General features: G+C 34.8%; 1 protein-coding gene across 11 annotated transcripts in view; it reads right to left on the bottom strand.

Moving 5' to 3' along the window:
- Positions 1-203: 203 nt before the first annotated feature.
- LOC123561292 (uncharacterized) overlaps positions 204-23,791 on the bottom strand; it is a 164,833-nt gene continuing 141,245 nt past the window's right edge. For all 11 annotated transcript variants that reach the window (XM_045353558.2, XM_045353548.2, XM_045353560.2 and 8 more), the window contains 6 exons: positions 19,603-19,689; positions 17,511-17,678; positions 16,797-16,898; positions 16,088-16,192; positions 12,571-12,708; positions 204-1,091 (listed from right to left, as the gene is read on the bottom strand). In XM_045353558.2, coding sequence (XP_045209493.2) covers positions 933-1,091; positions 12,571-12,708; positions 16,088-16,192; positions 16,797-16,898; positions 17,511-17,678; positions 19,603-19,689 — 759 coding nt within the window. In that variant the 3' untranslated portion in view covers positions 204-932. The remainder of the gene's footprint in view (positions 1,092-12,570; positions 12,709-16,087; positions 16,193-16,796; positions 16,899-17,510; positions 17,679-19,602; positions 19,690-23,791) is intronic.

Genomic DNA, 23,791 nt, shown 5'->3' with positions numbered 1-23,791 from the left:
GGCGTTTAACTGTCCGGAAGTGGAGCCCCTTTAGGCAGCCCTTTTCCGGAATTCAATGTTTATATCAGTATACTGACACTTGTTTCGTAAAGTAATATACATGTTTTACATGCTGTTCAATTTTCATGTCAAACAACTCTTTCTTTCTATGATTTGGTGTTGTTTGATTTTTGTTTCTCAATGCCTCCATCGAAACCTTAAAGGTATTTCTATTTTTAGCTCTAGCGGCACCTAAAAGGTGCCAAATGCCCCTATTTGAACAAACTTGATACCGAAACTTTTAGGGCGCTCTGACTCAAAAACTCAGCGGCTTGAATTCTGAATATGTTACTCTGAACTGCGGATGGTAGCAGCTTAAACAGGACTGTTTACACCAAATATGAAGTGACTACTCAGTGTTACATTTGAAGTAATACAAAATGTAGTTTCATGCTTTTGACGTTATCCGGTGTAATGAGTCATACTAGGAAGTCACCAGGGTGCTAGACCAAATTTGGTGTTATTCTGACCAGTAGCTTCAGAGGAGAAGATGTTTTAGTAAAAATGTGGAAGATGGACGCTGGACACCGGACAATCCACCCTATACTAATAGCTTACCCTGAACCTTTGGTTCAGGTGAGCTAATAAAACACTGGAGACTCTGTTTGATAGAGTAGTTTCTGAGAAGTTATGAAGTGTGCAAGCAACATTTATGACTGCTTAGAACTTTATATGGTACAGTATGGTGATTTCAGATAACATGAAAGTAGATACTGCATACTGTGAGTTATCACACATTAAAATATGACCATATCTTTAAAATGCTATCACAGTCAAAGTTGTTAACAATCCTGAAGATGATTTTATCACAGTCTACAGGTAAAGGAGTACAAGATGATGTAATCACAGCCGAACACGTCAAAAGATGACATCAGGTCAGATAAAAGTTGATGTTATGCCTGCATACTACTTGCTCTTATTCGCCGAATATACTCTGTTCCCCATTCCCTTAGTAGACCCTCACAATAGTTAAATGTTCGTGAAAGTTTACTGTAAACATACTGCATCTCATTGTCACTGTATAGATACTTGCTGATTTCCGCTGGCATGTCCTGTAAATATACAGAATTCAAAAGTACACTACAATCAGCGATAAAGATAGCAAATATTAGAGCAGTTGATATTTTATGCTTAAGAAATAATAAGTTCCCAAGCTTGATTATAGTAGAATAACCCGTGATTTGAATTCTTATGTGTGAGAATATATCATGAAGGCCATAAGCCTGAGTGATATATTGTTTGCATAAGAACGAAAAGCTCTGGTTATTCTATGATAAATCACACTTGGGAACTTGTTATTTCCATTCTAACACAACATACTAGTACCGTATAGCGGGTTAATTCTGCGGGCAAAAAATTCTGCGTTTTGTCCTAAAATGGGCCTAGTTTATTTCTGCGTTTTTTTTATTTCTGCGACCTTTGAGAAAACCAGGAATTAATTTTTGTGGTTTGCATAAACTGGAAGTAAACTATGTGCATGGGAAATGGCTACCACATTTACTATGTCATAATTAACGACTCAAATGCATATCGTTCTCGTCAGTTATGTCTTGGTGGCATTATTTAGGTCGGAATCTAGGACAGTGAAGTTGGCGCAGCTGATTTATGTTTAAATCTGATTTCTTTTCATCACCGTGCATGATGAACAATAGGGCCATGATGGCCAGTATATCGCTCACCTGAGATTAATTGCTTGGTTAAACAAATTTCTTTGCTAACGCTTCAAAAAGAAACAAAAAATAGATGAGAAGGTCATGGTAAAGATTCTTCAAGGTAAGTACTGAAATCTGTTAAACAAGAGCACCGCCTTGCAGGTGCTGACGCTCATCTGATTTTTTTGTATAATAGAAGTATTGTCCTGTCCATGATTTTCTAAGTCTAAAAAGGGCCATCATTCTTGCAAAAAGCAGGATAGAGTTATGTTTCTTGATGTACAGTGTCCACTTATGATGGTGAAAAACTGTTGCAAGTTTTAAAGCAATAGCTTTGATAGTTTATGAGAAAAGTTGCCTTAAACATAATACTCAACCAAGAAAATGATTTTCTAAGTCCAAAAGGGGCAATAATTATTGCAAAAAGCAGGATGAGTTATGTTGCTTGCTGTACAGGGTCAGCTTATGATGATGAACAAGTGTTGCAAGTTTCAAAGCAATAGCTTTGATAGTTTAAGAGAAAAAGTTGACCTAAACATAAAACTTAACCAAGAAATCTGATATTTTCTAAGTCCAAAAGGGGCCATAAATCTTGCAAAAAACAGGATGAAGTTATGTTTCTTGCTGTACAGGGTCAGCTTATGATGGTGAACAAGTGTTACAAGTTTTAAAGCAATAGCTTTGATAGTTTAGGATAAAAGCTGACCAAAACATAAAACTTAACCAAGAAAACTGATTTTCTAAGTCCAAAAGGGGCAATAATTCTTGCAAAAAGCAAGATGGAGTTATGTTTCTTAATGTACAGGGTCTGCTTATGATGGTGAACAAGTATTCCAAGTTTCAAAGCAATAGCTTTGATAGTTTAGGAGAAAAGTTGACCTAAACATAAAACTTAACCAAGAAATCTGATATTTTCTAAGTACAAAAGGGGCCATAAATCTTGCAAAAAGCAAGATGGAGTTATGTTTCTTGCTATACAGGGTCAACTTATGATGGTGAACAAGTATTCCAAGTTACAAAGCAATAGCTTTGATAGTTTAGGAGGAAAGCTGACCTAAACATAAAACTTAACCAGGCAACGCCGACGCAGACGCCGACGCCGACAACCGCTCAAGTGATGACAATAACTCATCATTTTTTTCAAAAAATCAGATGAGCTAAAAATCAAAGCACTTAGAGGACTGATGTGGGCAGCAGTAACAGCTTCTGGTAGGCATGAACAGTTAGCTTAAGTTTGGTGATTCTAGTTAAACTACTTTTGATTAATAAGCATTTTCAACCTTTCTTTTACCAAATCAAGGGGTAAAACTCTGCTTTTACTCTGTCAAAGGGGATAAAATAATATATGAGCAAAGCTCATGTGCTTATTGAAAATTTTGTGAGGTTTGGTTAATTTTGCTCAAAATCTTTTTTGAATTATAAGCATTTTTTAACAAATCAATGGGAAACACTGCTTTTACCGGAACAAGGGGAATAACAGTAAATGTGAGCAAATGTCATGGACTAATTAATAATTATGTGATATTTGGAGATTCTAGTTATAACAAAAGCTTGTTGAACACTTGCATGAAGTAACTGACAAGGAACGAAATTATTTGGCCACTGCCCACTAGACATTTAACGTATTGACCTTAAATCAATAATCATGGGTCATTTACCAATCTTAAATGACCTCCGTATCAAATGTGATCTTAGACCAAAGCATAATCTAGTTTTCTGGCAAAAAGGTTATATTGTCAATGTGATATGTACTGCTGATATGGAAGGCTGGTATTACAGAATGCACGGATGCTGACATTGTTTGTGTCACGAGTAACGTACAACCTACGTCATTAGCAACAAAAGGACAAAACCCGCACTCAAGTTTGTCTTGGTCTACAGACCCTTCGTGGAATAACATGTGTCTAAATAACGAAAAACATAAACCCATGTCACTGATACTGCTGAGCGGGGACATCGAAACGAACCCGGGACCAATCTCTGAGGAGAGTGAAAAACGTCTTCTAGAAGCAATTAAAGGTAGTGAAAATAATGTCCGCGAAGAAATAAAATCACTATATGCGGAAATGATCAGCATGAAAAGTGAACTAAAATCTGTGAGATCACAGCTTAGCTCGGCAAAAACGGAAATGAATTCGATAAAAGTAGAACAAGAGAGAATCACGGAAGATTTAAACGCTGTCAGGAAGGAAGTATCTGATATAAGTGATCTAAATGAGAACATGCATCTGGATGTAGATCATATTGATGGAAATGTAGAAATAAACAGTAGGAAAATAGATCGGATGTCAGAGCGATTAAACAGGTTAGAACGGGATTCTATAAAGGGTAACATGAGAATATTTAATATGCCTATCGAAACAGAGGGTGAAATGAGAAATATGAAAAAAACGGTTATTGATAAAGTTTTAAACGTAGCAAGCCCGAGGGACAAATGGATACAGGATGACATAAAATACGTGAAGATTATAGGGGAGTTAAAAGATGGTAGACAACCGCTGACAGTAATAACCTTTAGATATGATGATGACAAATATAGAATTTACAAGGGACGCGACGAATTGCGGGCTAAAGGCATACGCGTAGGAGACGATCTTACGCAAAGTCAGAGGGAAGAGTTGCAATATGTGAGAAAGATGGGCAACTGGGGCTACTATTATAGAGGTCAGTTGAAAATTGTAGATAAGGATGGGATACAGATAGACGATGAAAATGAACCTTCAGGTACAAGAGTAGTAAAGAAAGCTACTAGAAAGTTGATCGAAGTGATTGATGAAGATACAAGTATGGATACTTCAAGACCGCTTTATGATATAGACATGGATGAAACATCGGTGAAACATGCATAGGATGAAGGCCAACGCCCAGAAACTACTAGTAAACGATTAATTATAGCATGTTGGAATATTGACGGTTTAATTAATAAAGTATTAGACGAAGACTTAATTAAGTTTATGAATAGTCTTGACATAATATGTCTATTAGAAACGTGGATAGAGCATGAGATAGATCTACCATTTAATTTGAACGGGTACCAAATATACTTTTGCCCAGCAATAAGAAACAACATACACGGGCGAGCTATGGCAGGATTAGTGGTTTTTGTTAAACTAACGTTAAATAGATTTATTACACGTATATTTGATGACTGCGAATTCTCTATACTGTTAAAGATTGATAAAACAATATCTTTGACTGGTAGTGATGTTGTATTATGTCTAGCATATCTCCCACCGGAACAATCGCCGTTCTATAGAAATAAAGAATATAAGGGTATAAATTTAATAGAAAGTATTTTGTCTGAATACGATATTGATGTAAATAATGATTTCATGCTCATAGGTGACATGAACGCAAGGACAGCTAATAGACATGATTTTATAACTGTTAATAGAAATGTGGCAGAGTATGAAGCCGTAGTAGATATTTTAGATGATTCACATTTAACACTGAGGAGATCACGTGATACGTCCGTGAATTCGTTTGGCCTGAATTTGTTAGAATATTGTAAAGCTAACGCAATACACATTGTTAATGGTAGAATCCATGACGATATAAATGGAGAATACACATATATAAGTCATAACGGATGCAGTGTGATTGACTATCTGATATGTTCTGACGATGTTTTTCAGTTAATAGCAAATTTTAAAATTGAAAATCGAACTGAATCATGTCATATGCCGATCAGATTTGAATATGAAATTAAGGGTCTTCAAGGTAACCGAGATGTTCTAGATGAAAATCGAAATGTTAAGATCAAATACATATTCGATGAAAGAAGAACTCAACAATTTAAACATGAAATATCAAGTAATTTCAGTCAAATTTTTATCACAGAGTTCTGTACTAGAATAGAAGATAATAATACTAGTATTTCGACATTGGTTGGAATATTAATGGACAAGCTGCGATTAAGTGGTAATGTTTGTCTAGTAGAAAGAAAATCATACACAGTTATACAGCCAATGTGGTTCGATGCGAAATGTAGAACTTTAAAATATCTAAAAAACAAAGCTTTAAGAGTCTTCAGGCGAAACAGAATAAAAAGCAATCTTGACGCATATCTAGATTCAAAACGTGAATTTAGTAACTACTGTGACCAGCAAAAGCATAAATACAATGAAAAACAGCTTGAGGAACTTATTGATAAGAGTACCAATGTAAAATCGTTTTGGTCAAAGTTGAAAAGGATGACAGTGGAGACTAGAAGGGAAGAAAATATTACTATTGATCAATGGAAAACACACTTTGAACAATTGTTTAATAGTGATTTAGATGTCGATAACATAATCCCAGAGCTAGAAGATATACAATACGATGATGATATAACTGACGAATTGTTTAATGGTGAAATTACTGCAGATGAGGTTGCTGGAGCAGTTAGGTCGATGAAAAGAGGTAAAAGTGGAGGAAATGACGAACTAATTCCTGATTTTTTTCTAGAAAGTATAGAAAGCCTGCTTTGTATTATTACAAAATTATTTAATAGGATATTTAGTGATGGTATGTATCCAGAACAATGGTGTGAATCAATCGTAGTACCAATATATAAAAAGGGAAATAGGAACGTACCTGATAATTATAGAGGAATATCTCTTTTAAATGTACTTGGTAAAATATATACAAGCGTTATCTGTCGGCGTTTGACGTTTTACGTAAATATATATGAGAAGATAGTGGAGCCACAGGCAGGATTTAGAGAAGGGTACAGAACAGTAGATAACGCCTTTGTTTTGCAAGCTTTAATTGACAAACAGTTGGCGAAAAAAGGGGGCAAATTATACGTTGCATATGTAGATTTTAAGAAGGCGTTTGACTTGATTAACAGACCAAAATTGTTCCAAGTATTGTCATCAAATGGGGTACATAGAAAACTCTATAATACTATCAAAGCCATGTATACATTAGTAAAGGCTAAGGTACGGTGTTCTAATGGAGATATGACGGGGAGTTTTAGGTGTCCTCTCGGATTAAAGCAAGGTTGCTCTGGGAGTCCGATTATGCTTATCCTGTTCATAAACGATCTTGTTAAGCGGATTGGAGAATCAGGATATGCAGGTATACAGCTCTTCCCACACACGGAAGAAATATTATCATTATTCTTTGCTGATGATTTAGCTTTGACAGCGGATACAGTTGTTGGTTTGCAACGTTTACTAAATATATTAAGCACCTTCTGTGACGATTATAACTTGCGTGTAAATGTTAATAAGACAAAAATCATGGTACATAAAAATGGTGGCGTTTTATCGAGAGCTGAACGATGGACCTACAATAATGAACCAATTGAAGTAGTAAAAGCGTTTTCATATGTTGGTGTTCTATCCACTAACCAGCTAGCTTTAACAAAAATGGCAAATGAACAAGCGCTGAAAGGGAAGCGAGTCCTTGTACATTTACTTTCAAAATTGTATAAAAATGGTCAGTTGACTAAGGAAGCGTATTTTAAAATATTTGATTCGAAAATTTCACCAGTGTTGTTGTACGGATCGGAAATCTGGGGCACAAATAAGATGCAATCAGTTGAACAGACTCAGATATACGCCTGTAAACGATACATGTGTACTCCTCGTAGGACATGCAATGCAGCGGTTGTAGGAGATTGTGGTAGACATCCTATGTTTGTTTCTACGGCTAAAAGAGTAATAAAATACTGGCTACGCATATTTAAGCTAGATCAAAGTAGATATGTCCGTAAAGCGTATGATATGATGTATATTTTAGACCAAAGTGGTCAAAATAACTGGGCTACAAGAGTCAAAAGTTTACTGAATAATGTAGGCTTCGGATATGTATGGTTGGAACAGAATGTGCATGATGAAAATGTATTTATTAAGAATTTTGTAGGCAGACTGATTGACCAATGTATCCAAGAATGGTTTGGCAAGGTTAGAGATAGTAGTAAACTCAGCACATATGCTTGTTTTAAATTACGGTTTGAACATGAATGTTATCTGAATTGTGTAAATATTCGAAAATTTAGAAGTGCTTTAAGTAAACTAAGATGTTCAGCACATGATTTGGATATTGAAATAGGACGATATAATAATATCCTAGGCATCAACGTATTTGCAGACTTTGTCAAGGCGATATAGAGACAGAGTATCATTTTGTTCTTAAATGTCCTGTGTATAGCGATCTCAGGCATAAGTATATTCCTTACAAATTCTTTACGAATGTCAATGTACGCAAGTTCTATATATTGATGTCTTCTTCTAATGAAATTATTCTCAATAATTTAGCAATGTATATATGGTATGCAAGCAAACTCAGAAAAGATCTTTTGAACTGACTTGTACATGTATATACAATTATGTACCATACACCACATTGTCAATAGGTGTAATATATATTTTGTTATACTATGTTGTCATGGGCCGGCGGCCTTCAGCAATAAAATGTTTGAGTTTGAGTTTGAGTTGAGCTGATATTGACCTTTGACCTACTGAACTCAAAATCAATAGGGGTCATTTGATGGTCATGACAAATCTCCCGATTTCATGATCCTTGGCCCAAGCGTTCTCCAGTTATCATGCGGAAACTGATTCGTCTACAGACCGACCAACATCCATCATCAGATATTAATATTTACAATATACCCCTCCTCCTTCGAAGGAGGGCAATTAATTTTCAAATTAGAAGATGCCCATGTCTCCCTAGTCCCCCAATGCATAGTCATAATAGGCAAGAAGTCAATAGAGGATAGGAGCAAAAGACAAAGAGACACTAACGGTTGGCTGCAGTAGAGATCATCTACCTGGCATGTCCAATCACCCTATGAAGTTACAAAATTCAGGGTCAAGTGGTTCTCAAACAAACCGTTTTCCATGTTCAGGCCCCTGTGACCTTGATCTTTGATCGAGTGAGTCCAAAATCAACAGAGGTCATCTACTCTGCATGTCCAATCATCCTATGAGGTTTCAACATTCTGGATCAAGTGATTCTCAAGTTATTGATCCAGAAAAAGTTGTTCCATCTTTATGCCTCTGTGACCTTTCTCTTAAGTCAAGTGACCCCAAAAATATTGAAGGTTCTGGGTCAAATGATTCTAAAGTTATTGGTTGGAAACTGTATTCAAAGTTCTGGTTCCTGTGACCTTAACTTTTGATCAAGTGATTAAAAAATCAATAGGGGTCATCTACTCTATATGTCCAATCATCCTATGAAGTTTCAACATTCTGGGTCAAGTGGTCCTCAAATTACTGATCAGAAACAGGTTTCCATGTTCAGGCCCCTGTGACATTGAAAGGTGATTTTTTTATTATTTTTTTTTTTTCAAATGAGATCTCATCTTGGTAAAAGCAGGCTATGAATATAATTATTATACATAAATTACATCTATATTTGATAAAAGACACTTCAGAATAGTTCTTAATCTAAAAGCAACTGTAAAAGAATATTTACAATGAAATTAAATGTTTCATTCAATCTTAAAACAACCAAAACAACTACATGTACTACTGTCTCCAATATCAGCACACATCATGATCTTCAGGTTCCATTCAGCCATTTTTCAGATGTAGATTAATATAATATGCCTCATAATCATGACAACATGCATGTTTTAGTGTTTTTATATATACTTTCTAGTCCTTTGGGACCATGGAGTCCATTCAACATATGTGTAATAGAGTTCCGCTTAAGTTGGTGCTAGGGGGCGTAAGAGGTGTTGCACATTTCATTACCTCTCATGAACAGACTCAATCAAACCGAATTCTTCTTGGTTGCATTCTATGCTTCCAAAGCATTTTTTTCCGAATTTTATTGTTAAAAATGCAAATACTGAAAATTGAAATTTTTCTAACTTGGGTTGAATTGTCTCAAATGATTTCATTGCAGTCTTCCAAATCCCCCTATTGTATAATTATCCGAGAAGAAATCGTACATGAGAACGTGAACATTTGGGGATGAAAACCCTGCAAATCTACCGGCGATTAAAAGGCAAACTTGTTAAAAATAATGTTTCTTTCGAATTAACTATACTCTTTTCTATGCTACAAAGTTAGACAGGTGAAATTTTATCCGAACTCTTACAGAAGCAAGCCTCTGTGGCGTACATGCTGCGTATTTGCTGTGTATATGCCGCGAACACAGTAGTACGCCAGAGGAGTACATTTTACATACACCGCATGCCGCGTACATGCCGTGTACTATTTCGACGAGTACACAGCATGTACGCAGGAGGTCACTAGTACACTTCAAGTACGCAGCACAGACTCTGAAAATTTAAGGAGTACACTGCATGTACGCAGGAGGGACTTGTACAAGAAAATAGTACACTGCATGTACACCGCAGATACTTTAATTGAAATTTGTGCAGTACACTTCATATACGCGGGAAAGACTTGTACAATTTCTTTTGGCATTTATACTTAGTTTTTTTTTTTATAAGTTAAAGTCTGAAGTAAACTTCATATACGCGGGAGGGACTTCATGCAGGAAGGATTTGTACATTTTTTTTTTTTGGAAGCAAGAACTTGATTTCCGAGTAACTTTTATCTTAATAGCATAGAATAGTTCAGAATAACAATAAAAATTTGCCAAACTATTTGCAATGCTCATTTGTGAAGCTTACATCTTAGTGATTTCTGAGCTGCACCTTGCATGCAGTGTAAAAATATATTCTTTTTCATTTTGAATTAATCCTGGAGCTTTCTAACTTGGATAATTGAAAAGCCTTATTTGAACTTCGTTGCATTACATTTTGTAATACATGAAATAATTACCAAGATAATGCCTCAACAGCGCCCGAATGAGAAGAATTAATAGCTCTCACTGTTATTTGAATACTCTTAAGCAAAACACCACTCTATCGTGTTTTATAAAGGCTTTAATGCTCATTATGTTAACTCATTAAGGCCTCACCAAATTAAAAAGTTGTTCATCGGATTTGCCGCTCGTATATTTTCAGAACGTTTTTGGCTAATTGCGCTTGCCCCATTGGAAAAAAATCAATCCAAAATTTATTGGTGCGCTACTTTTTACGGACGTAAAAGTGTATAAATGCTTATATAATTCCAGTCCTAGATTGTTCTCAGATGGATTTTAATCAAAATAAATACATACTACGCACACATCGTCTATAATTAATCATAACACTTATATTTAGTTGCATTAAAGTTGTTTCCCCTTGATGCAGTTACGCCATTTTCTTCAAATGTTTACCAAATTACATGCTACAAAAACTGATTTATTTCATTGATAAGTGGATGGAGAAAAGCATACTAATTTATTTGATAACATCAATCTACATTATTTTGGTAAGGGTAAATACTTATTGATGCATGTCACTTATCTTTTTTCTGTTTTTTTCTGTCCAAATGATCAGCATTTGCATACGAAAGTTGGTGGGGTAAGGAATTTACATTATCACAGCAGTTTCGCCACAAGAGTACACAGCATGTATGCAGCAGGAGTACACAGCATGTACGCCGCAGGACTCGGGCCATGAGTACACAGCATGTACGCCGCAGGAGTAGTACACCGCAGGCTCATTTGCATGTGAAAAGTGTATGTGCCGCGTACATGCTGCGTACTATTTCTCGCATACTAAATTCCTCCAGCGTACATCCTGTGTACTATGTAGTCCACAGCATGTACGCAGCAAGAAGTACGCGGCAGAGCTCATTTGCATGTCAAAAGTGTACTACAAACGTACTATCGGTGTATGTGCGGTGTATATCCTGCGTACTATTGATTTCAGTACACATCATGTACGCATCATATACGCTGTATGTACACAGCAAGAGTACGCAGCAGGCCTTTTTCTTCTGTAAGGGAAGTAGAATGCACGCTGTGCTAGTTAGAAGTTTTCTGATCATGTGACCAAAACAAGCTCTTTGGTGTTGTTATAATAATAAGATTTCGATTAACTTTTCTAGCAGGAACTGAGTTTTAATTTAAAACGTTTACAAAAGATGCAACTTGGTTTTAATACCGATTATAGATCTATACAAATGCAAAATCTAGTACATAGGCCCTTCACAGTCCATTCAGATACAACAGTTATAACACACATTAATTAGTTTATTTTTTTTCTTAAGCCTAGAGAGTTTTGTGATATACACTTGTAAAGATTACATGCCCTGAACAGTAACCATTCATTCCTGGACAATAGATTGATACATTAACAAAAGCAATCAACCACAATCAATACGGTGTGAATAACTTGACAGCAGATGATAAACTTGAGATAAAGATAATGGGTCATTATATGAATCGAAATATCAAAGTTTATTTCTGCATCAAAAAATTCTGCTGATAGTTTAAATTTGCGGAATTTATTTCTGCATGACAGCCTCAACCCTCAGATTTAGCAGAAATAAAAACCCGCAGAATTAACAGCTATACGGTATGAACAGTGTTAGGAAAAATGGTAACTACTTTTTACCACATGATCTACACTTCATGCTAAGCACCTGGATCATTCTATACATAGAGGATGATGTCACTATTTTGCAAACACATAGGTTATCGCAAAATAACTGTTGATTGATTTTCTCCTATGTATAATATAGGTTATTTCTGGTCATGTTAGAATAACATATTTATGGATACAAGTAGAATTTTAAACATTATAAGTGACTGATGTATCAAATAATTGAAATGTTGATTGGTGAACTCATTTTAAGATCTCCTTTGATGCACACATTTGGAGTAACATACACCATGAAACTAGCAAATCCATCCTGGTGGCAGAAGAAAAACATTATTTGAAAAGCTAACATTCCAAAAGTTTCAATAAAAACTAGTGTTTCAACCTTTTTACTTTCTGATTTTGCAGAGGTTTTAAACTCACACCCTAACCAGCATTTTGATTTTTGCAAATGGCTACACATAATGCAAAATGATCATGAAAAAAGTAAATGCTACAAACCATTATTCCACGACCTCTTTGTATAGATATTCGTCGCACCAGAAATAAGATGGTGGAGGCGAGAATACGCAGATTTCTTTCAGCTATCTCTGACAACGGTTCTGATGACAGACCATAATCAACTGGCTTCATTAAAATCTACAATAATAAACATTCATAAAACGTATCACAATCAATACTTCACTTAGATTTTCCATTTTATTGTTTACATTTTTGCTAGGATGTTTATGCATGTAAAGTGCATTCATAATAATTGAAAACGTATGATATCAGTCCATTTGTCAGCTTCAATACATCTTTTCACCCAGATCATAACTCCTGTTTATTAAAATTTGACACAAGAATTTAACACAAAATTTGACACAAGAATTTAACACAAAAATCTGACACAAAAATTTGACACATGAATTTAACACAAAAATCTGACACAAGAATTTGACACAAGAATGAGGAGTCTGGCATGATCAGGTTTGGTGAGTATGACCAAAACTATATAACTCTCTTGTTTGAATGACATACTTCATGTCCTGTTTCACTTTTTACATATACTTTAACTTTACACAAGTATTTGTGGAAACAGCCCTTTATTTGTCCTCCAGGTCTGAAAGGGTCAAAAGAATGTTAGATATTTAAAAGTGGTGTCCGTGTCATTATATAAGCTTTATTAATAGCACAAGTATTTACCACAACACTATGACAAAAGAGCTCTGCAAAATGGGGCAATATATGCCCTTAGTTTTACATATGAAGGTAGGAAGTATAATTTAAAGTTCTTTTTGTGCATTTGTAGGAGTGGGGCATGTAATGTGTTGATGTTGGGGGTGGTGGGTGCGCAGCATGGGTAACGGAATACTAAGGTACAAGAAATTTAGTGGACACTGTGTGAGTCGGGTGGGGTGGGGGAGTAATGTGGACTGTTGCACACCGAAAATCCACTCATCACCATCAACTTTTGTGCCGAGCTTGAAATGTTTTCAAGTTGTGCCCCAGAGATTTTGCATATGAACTCAATTTATGACCTCGACCTTTGACCTACTAATTAGTACACATTGTCTCATTGACATCTACCTATATGCCAAGATTGAAAAGAATACCGTGAAGAACTATTAAGATATGCTCTGGACTAGAAATATGTCAGAGAGATTTAACTGTCCCGTGAGCTTAACCTTTGACCTACCAACCTGGTTCATGTGCTTTTGCACATCATTTCATCTCCATCCAGTTACATACCAAAGTTTAATGTCAATACCTTAAATTGTTTTCAGGTCGTGCTCCTGAGATTTGATATTTTACCTCAATTTATGACATTGACCTTTGGCATACCGACCAAGCTCATGTGCTCTGCACATTGTCTCATTGCCACCTACCTATATGTCATGACTGAAAAGAATACCTTGAATGGTTTTCAAATCTCAGGACACAAACTATGATAGTCAGGTTTAATCTTGGAACTCAGTCTGTGATTTTGACAACTGACCTACAGACAAGGTTCATACACTATGCACATTATCACATCTCCACCTACCTACTTTGATTATGCCCAAGAAACCTTATATGCCAAGTTTAAAGTCAATGCTTTGAACAGACAGACAGACAAATGCACATGCCACCACATAATACATCTGTTTTTTTTGTAATTGGCGTATAAAAAGTGGGGCCAAAACCTTCAATGTCTCCACGGATAAAATTATACCAACTTTTCTTAACTACCAGATACGTCTTTAATGGAACTTACTTAAGAGCGTCAAAGCAATTTCATTATTGTAATATACCTTTACACGGACTGTGCGGTTAAAACCTACTCCGGATAGAACAGTCGAAATCTTTATAGAAATAGAAATGTATCCACTTTTAATCGTGCCATGGATAAATCTTATTACTTGAAATGCAAGAAGCAAACATTTTTATAACAGCATATTTGTCCAACTCTGGGGTTCGAATATCATCTGCTGCGCCTGTTGAGATCTAACTGCTGCAAGCTTGTATGTAGCAATGTGGAGTGTTCTACCACTTATTTTTTGTTCAGTCTTCTACATTATTTCCATAGTGACTCCTTGGAAGCACCTGGGAACTAAACTACTTCTACATTTGTCTTCTGTCCTGCTGTGGGCAATAATGGTGTTTCTACAGTAGCATGTACATACCCATTATGTATTGTTCAAATTATTTTTTTCAGCTGTCATAGGTGCAAATAATTACATGGTCACAGCCCAACATATATTTACCTACTGTCGATTATAGATATATACAGTGTGCACAGACCATGTACTTGTGCATATTTGACAGCTGAACTAGATGTGTGTCCATAGTTTATGTGTTAAGGACCATAACTCTGGTCTATCTGAATGAAATTCCAAACAGAACACCAGGTGCACAACTTCATGCTATATAAAATCCTCGAATGTTTTACGACTCTGTGTCAAATACATTTTGAAATACATAACACAAACTTTTATGCCGTTAATGCACATTTTGTTAATAGCTCAAGGGCCATAACTATAGTACTGTGGAGTGAAATCCCAACAAAAAGCTGGTGTACTCAGGTGCACAAATTCACAAGCTGAATTAAATTCCTGCATGGTTTAATAACTCAGGTTTTTCAAATCCCTATTCACATGCTATCTAACAATCCTGTAATGTTTTATGACTCCACCAAAATACTATTTCAGAAACATGTGACAAAAACTTGTTTGCCCTTACCAAAATACGGTAATGCATTTTTTTTTTTACTCTGGTCTGACCAGCAGAAATCCAAAACAAAACTTGAGGTGCACAACTTCACATGCTAAATACATGTAATATTCCTATCATGTTTCATGACTTTTAAAATACAAGTGACACAACCTTTTATGCCCTTTTATGCATACTTTTTTACTAAGTAAAGGGCCCTAACTCTGTCATCACATGCTGAATAATAATCCTGTGATATTTCATAATTCTAAATAAATCAAATACTTTTTGAGATACATGTGACACCATCTTTGAGACCCTTTTTATGCATATTTCTGTTCAAGTCAAGAGTCATAACTCCTGTCTGGCAGTGTGAAATCCAAATAAGAATATCAGGTGCACAACTTCAAATGACGAATAACAATTCTGTGAGGTCTGATGACTTTAAGTCAAAAATACTTTTTTAGATATGCACGACACAAATTCTGACGTATGGACAAGGGCAAATCCCATTGTCTTTGTTAACTTCTCTAGAACCAGCTTAGAAAACACTCCCCCAAAAGGTCGGAAAAAGGGGTATAGATTTGATGCTGGGCAAAAAAATCTTAATTCTCTGGCAATTACATATAACAAATATTAAGCATTAAAATCATTTTTCCCTAAAACATTGTATTGAAATCAACCATATCAAACTAAGTTGTTCAAAAGAAGGTCTGACCTCATTAGGGGATGGGGTCCAATATGGATTATTAGTCACTTGGTTTTCAACTATTTCTTCTTACTTTAAATGTATGCTATTAAGATTCTAACAATTTCACCTCAGGCTGGAAAAGGATTCAGCACTTACTGTTGTAACAAGACTTCTGGAGATGAAAATGCCTAGCATCAGCATAAAACTTTCTGAGTCTGACACATTATGTGTTCGGCCATTCTCTGTGAACTGAAGGCGGTCCTGCAAAAATGATATTCATCATATAAGTAAAGTAAAGTAAGTAAAGTTTGTTCATTATAGTCACCCCTACTGAAAGGGCCAGCCAAATTTGCTTATGAGACACCTACATAATTATATTGAACAGCATTACTTCCCCATTCCTATTTTTTAATGCCAGGCACCAGGCAGGTAGGCAATCCAGCAGGCAATACTAGCTGGCGGCTCACCAACCGGTCTCTCTTCAGTAACAAGACCCGCCTCTGACAGGGCTTGAACATTTGACCTCCTGATTGCGGGGCAGGTGCCTTATCCATTAGGCCACTGCAGCCCGGCCATATATATCAGACATTGAAAGAATAAGAAAAATGAAATTAGCATTTCAATTCTATCAAAGACTGTAATCTTTTTAGATATGGCACAAAATGCACATTTTGGACCATATATGAATCATATACATGAATTTTAATGTAAGATATTTCTCAAAACCACTGTATCTACTAAATTTAATGAAAAAAAATAATCATTCACTAATTTTCTTTATCATTTCAGGCTTTCTAATGTGCCTGTATCTTTCATCTACTGACCAGTATATACATAAATTAATTTGAAATGTAAAATAACTCACCATTTCAACTTGCCAGAAATAGCCATTAGGGAAACGCTTCCCACTTCGTATCAACTCAAACACTGCTGACTTTCTGTGACATCCTAATACACCAGTGCTTGGCTGTATAAATATTTTTTTTTAGATTTTTTTTTATAATTTAAGGAAACCACAGTTGTGCTGAGCAGAATATGACCTATGCAAAGTACCTCTAAAGTTTGGAACATAGATCAAAGCAGTCTGAATTTATTGAGTGGAAACTTAACCCATGCAAACAGATGGAAGGACACCTAGCCCTTTCATTAAATGTCCATTTGAACACTGCGCATGAAGCCTCAAGCAGCCAGATTATACCACTCCTTCCTCAGACTTCTATGTATGAAAGTAGTTCATTTCCCCTAAGATAAGATTACATTTTAACCCTTAAATTACCCTGCTAAATTTCTTAAATGAACGTGTCCATCTTTAATTTGGACAGTATCATTAACTGTTAAGGTGCTTACCAAAAAGACACTGACTGAATAGCAAACAGTGCAGATCATGATCAGACTGCATGTTTGTGCAGGCTGATCATGATCTACACTGGTCGCAAAGGCAGAACCAATCATGTTCGGCATGGTAAGGATTAACATCCACTGAGCATGAAACACCTTTTAGTTGTTGCACGGTAGAAATATTTCATGGTTTAAATGACTGTGTGAACAGAGCATAAAAATCTACCATATACTATCATACCATAATTTCTGTGATATGATATATCACATTTTCTACACAATATTGCAGCTCCTGAATGAGAACACTTTCTTCCCTCGGGTCCTTCGGTCCACCATGAACTAATGATGCCAGGTCATAGCAGTTTGGACCAATGATGTCATTTAACACTGGGTAGATATTGCCATTTGGCTAAAAGAAAATAAAATGTACCATAATAATGTAATATAGACAAACAATTGTAACTGCTTTCTGTAAATAGATAACTTGTAAGACCCATACTGTCTGAATATATATAGCAACCAAAGTCTGTGAATACAGCCGATATATATGATTTGAATTAAATGCTACCAATTTCAAACCACATTACAGTATATTACAAATTTACCAACCAAACAATGATACATTACTTATATTTTGTGAATACAGTGTATATAAGTAAGTTGAATCATGTATACTTTATGTATACTGCCTAAATAATATGTGAACAAAACTGAAGTATATTCTGCATATAAAGGGATCATATTATTACAATGTTTCTCACTTATAAGTGTTACTTACATAAAGTGTTATTTACATCAAGTGTTACTTACATCAAGTGTTACTTATTACGTGTTACTTACATCAAGTGATACTTAAATTAAGTGTTACTTACATCAAGTGATACTTACATTAAGTGTTACTTACATCAAGTGTTACTAACATTTAGTGATACTTACATCAAGTGATACTTACATTAAGTGTTACTTACATCAAGTGATACTTATATGAAGTGTTACTTACATCAAGTGTTACTTACATTAAGTGTTACTTACAGCAAGTGCTACTTATATTAAGTGTTACTTACATCAAGTATCAAGTGCTACTTACATTAAGTGTTACTTACATCAAGTGTTACTTACATTAAGTGTTACTTACATTGTTACTTCCATCAAGTGTTACTTACATTGTTACTTACATAAAGTGTTAGTTACATTAAGTGTTACTTACATCAAGTGTTACTTATTAAGTGTTACTTACATCAAGTGATACTTACATCAAGTGTTACTTACATTGTTACTTACATAAAGTGTTAGTTACATTAAGTGATACTTACATCAAGTCATCAAGTGATACTTACATTAAGTGATACTTACATCAAGTGACACTTACATTAAGTGATACTTACATCAAGTGTTACTTACATTGTTACTTCCATCAAGTGTTACTTACATTAAGTGATACTTACATCAAGTGATACTTACATCAAGTGATACTTACATTAAGTGATACTTACATCAAGTGTTACTTACATTGTTACTTCCATCAAGTGTTACTTACATTGTTACTTACATAAAGTGTTAGTTACATTAAGTGTTACTTACATCAAGTGTTACTTATTAAGTGTTACTTACATCAAGTGATACTTACATCAAGTGTTACTTACATCAAGTGTTACTTACATCAAGTGATACTTACATCAAGTGTTACTTACATCAAGTGATACTTACATCAAGTGATACTTACATTAAGTGATACTTACATCAAGTGTTACTTACATTAAGTGTTACTTACATCAAGTGATACTTACATTAAGTGATACTTACATCAAGTGTTACTTACATCAAGTGATACTTATATTAAGTGATACTTACATCAAGTGTTACTTACATTAAGTGTTACTTACATCAAGTGATACTTACATTAAGTGATACTTACATCAAGTGTTACTTACATTGTTACTTCCATCAAGTGTTACTTACATTGTTACTTACATAAAGTGTTAGTTACATTAAGTGTTACTTACATCAAGTGTTACTTATTAAGTGTTACTTACATCAAGTGATACTTACATCAAGTGTTACTTACATCAAGTGATACTTACATCAAGTGTTACTTACATCAAGTGATACTTACATTAAGTGATACTTACATCAAGTGTTACTTACATTAAGTGTTACTTACATCAAGTGATACTTACATTAAGTGATACATCAAGTGTTACTTACATCAAGTGATACTTATATTAAGTGATACTTACATCAAGTGTTACTTACATTAAGTGTTACTTACATCAAGTGATACTTACATTAAGTGATACTTACATCAAGTGTTACTTACATAAAGTAATACTTACATTAAGGTATATTCTGTGTAAAGCAGCAACTATTTCTTTTAGAATGATTCCAAACAAAAATGTGCTGCTGGGTCTGTTAGATAAATTCTGGAACATAAATTCATAACAATACAGTTTTTGCATATCTATAAATTTATTCTCCAACATATATATTAAGTAAACATCTTACATCACATGGAAATGATCTGAAAGGTGTACAATCTTATTAAGACTCAGATATGAATGTTCTGAGACCAACCTACTTCTCTTATATTGCCATGATATATAGAATTGATATAATTAATAAAGTATCAAGTTGATACAGAAATTTACTACTTATATATAAAGTTCAGTCAGACTTAATTGTGATATTTGCACAAAAGTTTCAGAGAAATATTTCAAACATAAACAATGCAATAATTATAAAGTTTGTGAACATTGTTAAATATTAGTACAAATGTTAGTAAAAGGTCTCCTTTGCACAAAATGCATGTTAAGAACTATCAATAAAATAATTTCAAAAAATTAATATTATTCTGAGGATATAAAGTGAAAATTCACATTCTTTCATTAATATGGTTTTTATTTTCATTTGAATGCTATGAAAATAAATATATTAATTTAAAGTGGCAGTGCCGTGAGGTAAATTTGATATTTTCATACATTCTGTTTATTATATTGTGAAACTTTGTTTCAATGTTAATAGAGAAACAAATCTGTATCTGCACTACTGATAAATTCAGTCCTATATTCCCAATGAATGAAAATGGAAATTAACCAGACCAGTGAAGACATAAGCTACCACTGTTATAGCTGTACATACTCCACACAACTTACAGTTCCTACTTTTTCTGTGATTACTTTCTGTTCTCTCACATTGGGAGTGAATAAAATGCCCATTACTGTGCAGTGCTGTCTACTTGTATACCTACATGAGCCCTAAGTTGGCCTAAGTTACACAACTGATAAAGACCCTACCTTTTATACCTTGCTTTTGACCAAGTTTAGTGAACAGCCCTTAAACAGTTTATCAAAAGTTATTTAAAATGTTTTTTTTATGATAACCCCAAAATGTATAACTATTTGAACTAACTTGAGAGACAGTTGAACAAAGGGTACTGATTAAGTACCATCAAGCAGTTCAACAAGGCATTGTTCAGATATTCAGCTCTGGCTTCTCTGAATAGGGGCCACGAGGAACCATTTTAATAAAATTAAGAGAGATCCATGTGAGGATTTGGTGACAATCTGTAAAGTAGTTCACGAGAAGAAGTTGTTTAAAAGCTTTTCCTAATTTCTGTTTTGGCAGACCCCTTAAGGAATCAAAGTTGAATACTCTGAGCAAACTAGACAGAGATCCCTACAAAGATGTTACAGATCAATTTTTGTGAATGTCTATCAGGACATTCATGAGAAGAAGTTGTTTAAAGTGTGTGTGTATGTTTTTTTTTTTAATGTTTAGCTCTGGTGGCCCCTAAATGAGGCAAATGAAACTAACTTAAAAAATGTGAAGTTTTTGAAATTCCATACCAGGATGCTACAGCCAAGGACTTGTGATGATGAGACAAGTGGTTCATGAGAAAACATTAATAGTTTTTTTTCTAATTTTAGCTTGTGTAGGGTGAACCCTTTTCAACCCCTAAACCAGTTAAAATAAATTTGAAAGTGGTTCATACAATGATGCTACAGACCAAGTTTGGAGAAGATCCATCTTTAGGGTCACTAGAAGATATTGTTTACAGGTTTTTTTATCTAAGCTCTGGCAGTCCCTAAGTAGGGCAAATCTATGATCCATTTGAACAAATCTGTGAGAGATCTGTGGCAAAAGTTTGTAATATTCCAAAAAGCTGTTCATGACAAGAAGTTGTTTAAATGTTGGTTTAATCTTTTATACCATTTAGCTCTAATAGCTCCTTAAAGAGGCCAAGCAAAGCAATCTGAAGAAATATGAGTGAGGACCTTACAAGGATACACCAGTCCAATTTTGTGAAGCCCTATTAAGTGGTTGACTAGAAGAAATTGTTTACAGGTTTTTCTATTTTTAGCTCTGGTGGCCCCAAAAATGGCCAAGCAAAAGCATACCTACTCAAAGTTTCAAGTTTGCAAAGTTTTGAACCAACGAAAATATGTGCTTTTACAGTATATTGTTTATTGTATCCTGAAGAGTCACCATTTTGCAGTTACATGGTTACATAGTCAAACTGTGGTACACCAAATAATTGTAAGTAATAGACAAAGCAAGACTAAAGTGCATGAAAATTTAAGTGTTATAATTATATTATTTATTTTATACATATTTTCCTTTTCCAATCAATGACTGCACTTACACCATGTGACAGTATAGTTTAAATATGATACAATATATTCTATATAAATGATAACAAGAGGGCATTGAAGGCCCTGTATCGCTCACCTGACCTATTGACCTAAAGATCATAAAGATTAACATTCTGACCAAGTTTCATTAAGATATGGTCATAAATGTGGCCTCTAGAGTGTTAACAAGCTTTTCCTTTGATTTGACCTAGTGACCTAGTTTTTCACCCCACCTGACCCAGATTTGAATCTGACCTAAAGATCATCAAGATTAACATTCTGACCAAGTTTCATTAAGTTAACTAGCTTTTCCTTTGATTTGACCTAGTGACCTAGTTTTCTACCCCACATGACCCAGACTTGTACTTGACCTAAAGATCATCAAATTTAACATTCTGACTACGTTTCATAAAGATACAATCATAAATGTTAACAAGCTTTTCCTTTGATTTGACCTAGTGACCTAGTTTTTCACTCCACCTAATCCAGATTTGAACTTGACCTATAGATCATCAAGATTAACATTCTGACAAAGTTTCATTAAGATAAGATCATAAATGTGGCCTCTGGAGTGTTAACTAGCTTTTCCTTTGATTTAACCTGGTGACCTAGTTTTTCACCATACATGACCCAGATTCAAACTGAACCTTAAGATCATCAAAATTAACATTCTGACGAAGTTTCATGAAGATACAGTCATAAATGTGGCCTCTACAGTGTTAACAAGCTTTTCCTTTGATTTAACCTGGTGACCTAGTTTTGACTCCAGATGACCCAATATTAAACTCGTCCAAGATTTTATTGAGGGTAACATTCTGACCAAGTTTCATGAAGATTGGGCAAAAATTGTGACCTCTGAATGTTAACAAGCTTAACCTTTGATTTGACCTGGTGACCTAGTTTTTGACCCCAGATGACCCAATAGCAAACTCATCCAAGATTTGATTGAAGGTAACATTCTGACCAACTTTCATTAAGATTGGGTCAAAATTGTGACCTCTTAGAGTGTTAACAAGCTTTTCCTTTGATTTGACCTGGTGACCTAGTTTTTGACCTCAGATGACCCAATATCGAACTTGTCCAAGATTTTATTGAGAGTAACATTCTGACTAAGTTTTATTAAGATTAGACCAAAATTGTGACCTCTAGAGTGTTAATAGTCAAATTGTTGACGCCGCCGCCGATGGACTGACGACGGACACAGGGCGAATAAAAACCATTGACTGATACAAGCATCTGTGTGAGAACCAACATCAATAGTTGCTTGACACATCAAGCAGAATAATGTTTGTAAAATGAAATCATGTTGATTTGTGTGTCATTCACTCATACCTGTCAAGACACACGCATTGCGCGTGTGTCACATGCATTTCGGTCCTAGATCACGCGCACGCCTACTATTCCAAGTCACACACATCTTAAAAAATAAAACTATCAACTTTTTTTTCCATAGAAAGTTAATGAATCGAACATACCCGGCGACATTGACACGGTGTTTTCATACTGTATAATACAGATTTTACATTCACCAGTGCAACGTGTAATTTCTACCGCATGAATAAACATCACAATAATGTGTTCATTTTGTAGTGATATTTTTATGGTTCGAACCTTGCATCCAGTTTTTTTTTATTTAAAATTATATACTTGATGTTTCTTTTTCTCCAGTTTCTAGTTCATTCTTTTGATGTCGTTTTCATGTAAAATCAGTAATACCTTTATAGTTTGATTTTGATGTCTGAGGGTTCAATTTATAGACTTGTCTACCTATTAGGGAAATCAGCATGATTTACCTTGCCTTATTGAGCAAAGAACCATTATCATACTGAATAACATTACCTAAACAACGGACCGATCCATTATTAAAAGTGCAAAAACATCGCTGACCTCAAAA

This window comes from Mercenaria mercenaria, chromosome 10 (assembly GCF_021730395.1).
Source record: "Mercenaria mercenaria strain notata chromosome 10, MADL_Memer_1, whole genome shotgun sequence".
NCBI classification, from domain to species: domain Eukaryota; kingdom Metazoa; phylum Mollusca; class Bivalvia; order Venerida; family Veneridae; genus Mercenaria; species Mercenaria mercenaria.
This window is presented reverse-complemented; position numbering and strand designations above follow the sequence as displayed.